Genomic DNA, 10,000 nt, shown 5'->3' on the forward strand with positions numbered 1-10,000 from the left:
CAGAGAGCTCTAAATCTTGTGCAAAAGACGGCAGAGGATGGTGAAACTGCAGTAAATCACACGATCAGCGCACGATCCAGCGCTAACGTTTTCTTACCCTTACCTCGCGCAAGTCTGCAGGCTCGCATGTGCTTCTTATCTCGGAAGTTGTTGGGGCTAACCAAACTGAGTAGAGGAGGTCACAGTTTCCCTGACAGCCCTGATAAACATCATACAGTACATGAAACAGTTGGCATGTGAACCTAAATGGCTGACACCAAGACAGATCACAGCCATACAAATTCCCTGAACATCTGTACATCTGTAGCATGTCAGCCTTGGGCAGCTTATCATACCACTCTGACAACCTTTTTTTTTTTTTTTTTAGCCAGTCTGGTACCCAACCATGTAGGATCGCATTACCCAGCATCCTTTACTGTCCCCATAGCTTTCATCTGTCACGGGGTGGACAGCCTCGGTGGCTGACCGAACTGACAGATTGCTGCCCGCGCTTCTTGAAACAGACACATTCTCCCAACAGGACCCCTGACGTTTCACACAAAGGGCCAGCTTCGCCTGCGTATTCCATTCGACTTGGTCATAAATGCATCTCTGGCCAATCCTGGACAGGCGCTCCTCCTGAAAGCCTTTATTGGTCACGCTTTGATGATAAGTCTCTTTCTCTCTTTTTTTCTCTTTCTCTCTCTCTCTCATTTTCTGTCTTTCTCTCTCTCTCTCTCTCTCTCTGGAAAAACATATCTCATGTCGAGTTGCAAAGGTCTCTTTGTCTGTGTAATGTCCGGAGAGGAAGCCTCGAAGGTCACGTCTGCCCACCATTGTGTCACGGAGATGGAGAGTAACGCCATTAAAGACATTACATCCTCTAATGTCAAAACATTACACTCTCCGGCTCCCTGGAAATGAGGCTGGGTCACTGACAAAAGGACTCATGAATCACAAGCACTCCAGGAAGTATGACAAGGGCTTTTTACCTAAGAGACACAGACAGAGTACGAAACCACCTCAGCCATTAATTCATACAGACTGTGCTCTTTGGAGACCTCTTTTGTAATTGAAATGAAAGGTTGGATATCATCATCCATTCTGAATTATCTTAAAAAATGTTGAACTGAGATTTGTTTTCAAAATGTGATTGTATGTTTTCAATTTTATGTTTAAAGTTTATATTTACAAATAGTGTGATTGATGGCAACAAATTGCAATGTTTCTGCTGTCAAATTCATAAGTCAATTTAAAAATGTTTTCCTTTGAGTCGGTCTTCAAAACACATTACCACAAAACGGACTTTGGACAGGTCTTAATATGTTACAGAGCAAAAGCCCATGACTCAGCCAATGGCTCTACCCTCTCCAAGGTTTGAAAATAAACATGTCTTGTTATCAGGACCCCTTTCATAAGTGCGTGCATGTGTGTAACTGTCTGTGTTGGGGGAGGGCAATGTTTGGTCGCAGTCCTGAGTTAAACTGCCCCACTGCTCCTTCAGTGTGCCTTTGGGGGCACCACACGTCGAAGGGTGGCTAGCTGTTGCAGTACCTGTTGGGCCTGCCCTGGCCGATGCGGCCTGGTGGGCAGCTGTCCCCACCTGAAACAGCACGGCCATTGAGCCCTGGGCCAGGCAGCTGCTCTGGCATGCAACACATGTGGCCGTCAGCTGTGACAGGTCGTCTAACCGACCCCAAGCTCCCCCCGCCTCAACCCACCCGTGTTCAAAACAATGGGCAACTTTGTGCTGAGTCAGCCAGTACGCACAAGCATGAACAAACACACAAATGCACACATGCGTGTGCACAAGCGCGTACACACACACACACACATACGAACACACACACACACACACACACACACACACACACACATACACAAAACAAACAAACAACATGACTGACCTGACAGAAAACACATGACAGAAAACAATGAAGTTAGTTTCCATTTCCATTACACAGAGAGAGAGAGAGAGAGAGAGAGAGAGAGAGAGAGGGAGAGAGAGAGAGAGAGAGAGAGAGGAAGAGAGAGGGAAAAGAAACACCCACACTCACAGAAACACCCACATAAACATGTGCTTGTGCATATAACCGCATACACAGATGAATTCCCAGACATAAAAACAAGGGCTCAAGACATACATAAAGCCGCACATATAGACACAAGAGCACACAGGTAAAAACAACACAGCTGAACACACGCACACACACAGCCAAACTGAATGTCATTAGTCTGAACGATGAAACTGTGAACACTGAAAGCTTAAGCAATCCTGCACTTAAGTCTAGCCCACCCTAAGTACACTATGGAACAGCTCTCCCAATAATACACACAAGCAGACAGACAGATGCAGTATGTAATATGCAAGTCACTTGCTTTGATTCAAACTTCATTAACTAGTTCAAGAGTTGTTCACCCCACTCCTGAGCCACATTACTCACAAATACAAGTAGCCTACTTAAGTACTCAGGAGGACAAGTAGCCTACAATAAGTACACATATATATTAATGCATTCCCAATTAACAAGAAACATATTTAAAATGTCATACTTCCAATAGCTTCCCCTGCTTATACAACATATCTTAACTCAGATTTCACACTTCCGAATGAACAGTGTCCCACTGAAAGTTTGTTTTGCTCATGTTTTGCTTGCTTGGCAGGCCATTTCGCTCCAGCCTGGAGCCCTTCCAGGAGTCTGCCTCCACCCTGCCTCTACCTCTACCTCCACCTCCCTCCTCAGCACCTTCCATCTGGTCAGGACACTGGAAGGTGAGGTGATTTGACACAATGTGACAGGATAGGACAGGGCATGACGTGGCACATGATGATGTGACTTTTGTTCAAGATGATTGACATTCTGAGTAGGAGTGAGTAGTCATGTCTTTCATGTCTTCACAGGATTTACCTTTAATGTGAGGACACTAATAAAACACTTGGTAATGGTTTTCAGTAGTCTCCATGTGTGTCCTTCAAACTATCATGCTGCTGAGATCTAAGTATTACAGGTGTCTCACCGGTAGAGGTAGAGCAACACAACTGAACACAGTTGTTCTAACAACTAAAGGTGCTATCTGCACCTCACCATCTCACCACAGGGGTCCCCCAGGGCTCAGTGCTGGGCCCCCTCCTCTTTGCTATCTACACCACCTCCTTGGGACAGATTATCCGTTCGCACGGCTTCTCATACAACTGCTATGCAGACGACACACAGCTCTATCTGTCCTTTCCACCTGACGACCCCCTGGTTTCAGCACGGATCTCAGATTGCCTTTCAGACATAGCTACATGGATGAAGGCACACCACCTCCAGCTGAACCTCTCAAAGACTGAACTGCTGGTCATCCCAGCTAAACCTACCATACACCACGACATCAACATCAAATTTGACTCCCTGTCTGTTTCACCGACCAGGACTGCAAGAAATCTAGGAGTTGTTCTCGACAACCAACTAAACTTCTCAGATCATGTTGCCTCAGTCGCCCGGTCATGCCGTTTCGCACTCTACAACATACGGAAAATCAGGACTTACTTGACTCAAGATGCTACCCAACTTCTGGTTCAGGCAATAGTCATCTCACGACTCGACTACTGCAATGCCCTCCTGACAGGTCTCCCAGCCTGCGCAGTGAAACCACTTCAGATGATCCAGAACGCGGCGGCGCGCCTGGTCTACAACCAACCCAAAAGGGCACATGTTACCCCGCTGCTCATCCAGCTACACTGGCTACCTATGGCAGCCCGCTCAAATTCAAATCTCTAACGCTTGCCTACAAAGTAGTCTCTGGTTCTGCTCCCACCTACTTGAATGCCCTCATACAGACTTACACTACCTCCAGACCGCTGCGCTCATCTGACGAACGACGTCTAGCTCTACCACCGGTACGCTCAAGCCAATCCAAACTTTTCTCATCTGTTGTTCCTCGTTGGTGGAACACACTGCCAGTTCCTACAAGGGCAGGGACATCCTGTTCCACTTTCAAAAAACTCCTGAAGACCCAGCTCTTTAGAGAACATCTACTCTCATAGCAACACTTACAACAAGTCTTACTGATCCTAGCACTCACCAGCCGTTAAACTGACAAGTAACTGTTAAAATACAGCACTCACCGACGCACTTATTCTTACTGTACTCTAATGTGTTTTTTTTAAACTGTCCTAAAATTGTGAGAATTGTTCTAAAACTTACTGTTTACCATGTTGTTAGTCGCTTTGGTTAAAAAAGCGTCAGCCAAATGTAATGTAATGTAATGTAATGTAAAGGCACAACTACAAATATTGCCCTAGAAACCACTGTAGGGAGGAAGTGAAACTAAAAGTCAAAGGTGAGAGAGAGGTCATGTGCTGTACCTGCGTGTGTTCTCTGAGTGGCATGGGCACTTCCTGTCACACTTGAGCCCGTAGACGCCCTTGGTGCAGAGGCGCACCTCGCAGTGTTCGCCCGTGTAACCCGGCTCGCACAGGCACGCCCCGCTGATGTGGTAGCACTTGGCGCCGTTCATGCAGCGACACGTCTGGCTGCAGTCCATGCCGAACGTGCCAACTGGGCACTGCTCATGGCACCTGCGGTGGGTAAAGGGGGAGTGGGGGGGGGGTTGAGTGGACACACACACAGAGAGAGAGAGAGAAGAGGAGTCAGTGGAGAGTCACTCACAGAGAGCCTGCTGTGGTGGCGCCAAAAAACGATTGCCAGCGGCCAACTGTGATAATGTCACTCAAAGCCATTTGGAAGCAACAGCTAAACACCGATTATTTGGACCACCAACGGTTCAAATACAGGAAAAGGGGATACTGTGGGGTCAAATATCTGGCTCAGCCTAGCTAACTAAGAGCTACATAGAGCAAATATTTGCAACTAGGCCGCCATCTTAACACCTGCATGAAGAGCCCATGCTGTTAGAACCTGCTGGGAGACTGTCAATCCTGTCTAATAAATGGCTTTGGATGAACGAGCCTGCTAAATGACCGCATGAACATGGACATGGACAACACCAGCAGAGTCACAGTGACATTCAGAGAGTGGACAAACTGAGTGTGTACACTGGGCACATGCTGCCGATGGAACTACAGTACATGTAAAAATAATCAGTAGAAATGCAACTCAGATCACTGTCTAGTTAACATAGCATAGGTAATATGTAACATACTCTAAGTAAAGTATAGACATGTTTGAAAGAACTGGCAAATTGATATTTAGAAAGGACTGCTATCACAATAAAATGCTAGAAATCCAGAACTGTAGAAATATAAATTATAGAGTGGCAACTGGCAAGCTACCACTTAAGACACAAAATCAGTTACTTGTACAAAGTGAGGCAAAATATAAAGACAGACAGGGTCACATAGATTATAGTCACTGAGGTTACAAAAAATAAAACAACACACTTGAGATGAGAGCCCTCGAAAGATGCATTTCAAACAAAACCTTATACTACAATATGGCCACAAGGTGAACATCCAATTACACTGATGTACTGTAAGAGCTCTGTGCTGAAAGCCTCTTTTCACAGAAGCAAAAAAGGGGGTTAGCACTGTGTTTTTCTCCAAACAACAAGAAACGGAAAGCCACCACTTTCAAAACAATCTTGGCTGATGAGAGTTCTTCAAAAGGGGCTTTGCCATCAGTATGTAATCTTATGGAGACTGCGGCAGGGACTGTTTGCAGATGGCATGAGAGGCCGTTGGCATCCCACAGAGATTAGCCCCACAGGGCTGAATACCATAGTGGGGAAAATCACTGAGTTGACTTAAAGCTGCTGTTGTCTGAACATAACTGTGGTGTTTGTGACTATACTTTATACCTTAGCCAGCCATGCAGCCAAAGATGGTGGAGTTTATAAATGACCCTGGAGATTTTTCCTCCCTGTCTGAATTATGTCTGACACCATGTTTAGGCACACTGTGTTGGCTATAAATATATTTAAGTATTTATAAAACGTCCTTAGAAATAACATACCATGGGTGATGAATAACATGTCTTACTCTTTGCACTGTATGTAAGAACATATGGAAAACTATAACACAGAAAAACACCAAAAAGTGTGAGAACTTCAAGGCCCATGGATTTGTTTTGGGAATATCAGGGCCCATGGATTTGTTTTGGGAGCTCTAAATCACTAACAATGGTTGGCGACTGCATATAAAACACATTTACTGTAACACATGGACTGTTTGGAGAACCACACACCAATGTAGTTTTCTGGGCATTTCTATGAATAGGAGGGGCAGTGTGGGAAGCTGTCAAGACAAGATGGAATGCATGTATGCATGCGTATGCAACCAGATACATTACCAAAAAAAATGCAAATGGGAGGACGGAAAACTTCAGGAATTTTGCAGGAAAAGGTAAAAAACAAACATGTTCTAAAGTTCCACAATCATATCACTTACATTCCTGAAGACAGACTTCACAAGAGGTTGATCCGCAGAGACCAACTTGTTGATGGATAACTCTATCTCTCCCTCTCTCCCTCTTTTTTCCTTTCCTTTTTTCTCTCTCTCTTTCAAGTAACCTTTTGCTTTAATGCAATCACAAGGGCTATCGTTTGGGGGAAATTCTTATCCTAGCGTTAGCCACTAACTGGCTTTGATAAATCAGGCTGCCGGGTCCATTCAGAATTCAAAACCATGCCTCCGAGACACGGCTATCAGGCTCATTCACTCGCCCGGCAGATGGGTCCTGTCAGAATCCTTTTCCCAAAGCTTGTTTTTTTTTCTCTTCCTCATCTTCTATTTTTTCCTCTTTTCCTCTTTCTTTTTTTCTCCAAGAGTTTCAAAACCACTAGCAGCTGTAGTGTTAGGGGAACACATGGGAGCCATCGTACGCTCACACACACACACACACACACACACACACACACGCAGAGTGTCCTCTGGGGGGATGACCATGGAGACAGGGGTTTGCACGAGAGGTCACGTCAGATTTCAGGCCCCGTTCGCAGCCAGAGGTTTCCCCCAGGCCACTATCAAGTGTCTGAGAACAATGCACCGATCATCCATCCCCATCAACGCTGCATGGAAACTGCTCGAGTGTGTGTGTCCTTATGTTCTGCATAGGGCACCAGGTTTTTTTGTAGGGTAGTGTGTCATTTATGTACATACATATTACACACACACACACACACACACACACACATATGAGGAGTGTATCATGGCAGCAGTGGAAAGTATTCCTATCCTGCTACTCACACACACATATCCACACACACACACACACACACACACACAGGGGTCCCTCCCTGTGTTGGCTCTCGGCATTGACAATTTTCCAGGCCATAGGGTGTGGTGGTGGCGGTAGCAGTGGCAGCGGCGGCGGTGGCGATGGCGGCTCTCTCTCTCTAGCCTGGCGTGGCAGCAGCAGAAGCAGCGGCAGCAGGACCCAGGCTCCGAGTCCTAGGGCTGCGAGTGACGTGCGACTCCACCAAGGCCCTTATTAACTCATATAAATGCACTGGCACTGCTATTCCTGTCACTTCACGGGCCGCCTAAGTATATGGTGCGTGGCTCTCTGATACTGGTAATTACTGGGTCCCGGGCCCCAGAGCCCTGGCCCTGTAAAGCTCAGCTGTGACTCAGAGCCCCTCTCTCACACAGGGCAGGCTTTTCCACGAGGGCCCCTTGGAGCATTCTCTCTCTCACAGCACAATATGCTTTCTAGAAACTTCTTTCCTCCGAATGCATTTGCTGACTGAGGCAGCTGTACATGCAATTTCTCAATGGTCTCTAAAGCTTTCATGTTTTATCTTTTATTCATTGTGTATTATTGCTCTCATTATTTATTGTTCTATAGTCAATAAATGTTGAAAGACTCTGTTCTAAAGTTGGCCCATAGACTGTTCTATATATACAGTCTGTGAGTTGGCCCATCAATGACATATTAGCTCTCAGATGGAATCAATATATTCTGTGAAAAGACAGACAAAGTATCTGAATTTGACCTTTTAACATTTGGAATTCAATTTAGAGAGTTGCAGCCCTAATGTAATAATTTATGAAACCACAACCCATAAAGATAGGCAGCTTACAAGCCATAGATCACCCTGTCGTCTTCAATTAGGTTTGAAATCCAACATTTTACAACCTCTCACCCACATCTGCACTACAGTTTGCTATTGCGACATGATGCGATGCAAATACATTTTCACTGGCAACAGATTGTTAGTTAAAATGGTGCAATCGCCTCTGGCATCATTGGACTCAGAGAGCCAGTGGAAATCCACCGTGACCCGCTCCGCATTACGCAGGCAATCCGTCTTCACAGGGACCTGGCACAGGTGCCCGCGGGGCAGTGACGCCAGCATGTGCGGAGCCGAGGGGGTGCAGGTGGCGAGGTGATGAAAAGTGTAACTTGGAAAACATTTGCTGGCATCCCGAGGACGACAAACAAACATTCGGTTTGACATCGGTGGGAGGTTCGCAGGAAATGTGTTCTAGCCAACGCTAGAGTGAGCTGTGTGCTTGTCCGTGCTTTGCCAAGTTTCTGAGATCAGCATGAGAAAAGGCGCTAATGCCGTTATGAAATCGCTTGCTAGCGTCACATTTACACGTTTTCAACTGGAGGCAGAGACAAATGTCCCTTTACCCTTGTTTAGCAAAGGTTTTAATAGGGTATCTTTACAAAAACACACACTCTAAATCACAGTGACCTTGATTGTTAAAGCCTGAGGAACCAATATATCTCACTAATTGTATACTAGCTGCGGGCTAGCATTAGTTGCAGGTTTGTGCGGTAACGTAAATGCCCAGAGCTGATTGCAGCTGCAGAGGTTGCTGAGGTCATCAGGAAGGGTCGTCACCACGACGCCCATGGGTTCCTCAGTCTTTCCCAGTCTCCAACTGATCTGATGGCGGAACAGACGAAACCACTCTAACCACATTCTGCTCATCCCTCACACAAGCTCTGGCCTGTCTCCACACTCCCACAGAGACACAGGGTCCTCTCTCCCCCATCTTACTGTCTCTGGATGTGTAGTACACACACAGACACACACACACACACACACACACACACACACACACACACAGACACACACACACAGCAGCCGACCCACTTCCTTCCTCTTCCCAGAGCCACAAGCAAACAGCTGCTTTCAAGCCAAAAGAGATATATTTGACTCTCTCTCTCTCTCTCTCTCTCTCTCTCTGTGTGTGTGAGAGAGAGAGAGAAAGAGAGTGTGTGTATGTGTGTATGTGTGTGTGTGTGTGTGTGTGTGTGTGTGTGTGTGTGTGTGTGTGTGTGTGTGAAACAGCACTGTGGGAGAAAGTGAAAGAATGTGGGAGATAGGAAGAGCAGGGGGTCAGCTACTTTAATGTGTGTCCAATATGTAATTGAAATATCTCAGATTTGCTGCCACGCAGAGAGTAATCACACAGAAGCCAAATAATTTCTCAGTCCCTCTAATGCTTCACTCTGCAACATTGTACAATACTGTAAATCGTTTTTTCTGTACCTGCTAAGTTTGAGAAAAAATACAAAACCTCAAACAAACCTTATGGAAACCTTTTGAATAAGCCTTTATGCAAAAATGTCTTAGTCACTACCAGATTCTGCAACCGGACACCTCCAAACGCACAGCCAAAACCATTGATTCAGTGCATTCAACATGAGTCAGAATGAGTCAAAAGAAAATCCAAAAAAAAAAAAAACTCACTATCCACCGTGACTGATGGACGCAGCTCTCCAATCCTGCCTGACTCCCGACGCAGAGAGGAAGTGTGTGTAAACACATCTGACCGCAGCGGCTCCCACACCCACCCAGAGCTGACAGACAGACCGCGGAACAAACAGGACCCAGTTCTGGAGCCGTATTTGGTAGCGTTGGAAGCCACCACAGCGGCCCCAGTGATGGTGCACATATGTCGGGGGGATGGAGGTGGAGGGGGTTGGGGTGGTGCTGGGTGGTTGGGGGTGTAGTGTAGTGAGGAGACAATAACAGTGTAAATTTAGCATAGGCCTCACCCTGTCCATGGCCATGCTTGTGTTTACTGTGTCACTGGGTTTCTGGCCTACCCTGCAACCGA

At 46.2% G+C, this 10,000-nt stretch overlaps 1 protein-coding gene across 1 annotated transcript in view; it reads right to left on the minus strand.

The window, feature by feature from the left end:
- megf10 (multiple EGF-like-domains 10) overlaps nt 1–10,000 on the minus strand; it is a 65,275-nt gene that overhangs the window by 20,405 nt on the left and 34,870 nt on the right. The window contains exon 9 of the mRNA XM_042060329.1: nt 4,331–4,543. Coding sequence (XP_041916263.1) covers nt 4,331–4,543 — 213 coding nt within the window. The remainder of the gene's footprint in view (nt 1–4,330; nt 4,544–10,000) is intronic.

This window comes from Alosa sapidissima, chromosome 13, assembly GCF_018492685.1.
Source record: "Alosa sapidissima isolate fAloSap1 chromosome 13, fAloSap1.pri, whole genome shotgun sequence".
NCBI classification, from domain to species: domain Eukaryota; kingdom Metazoa; phylum Chordata; class Actinopteri; order Clupeiformes; family Clupeidae; genus Alosa; species Alosa sapidissima.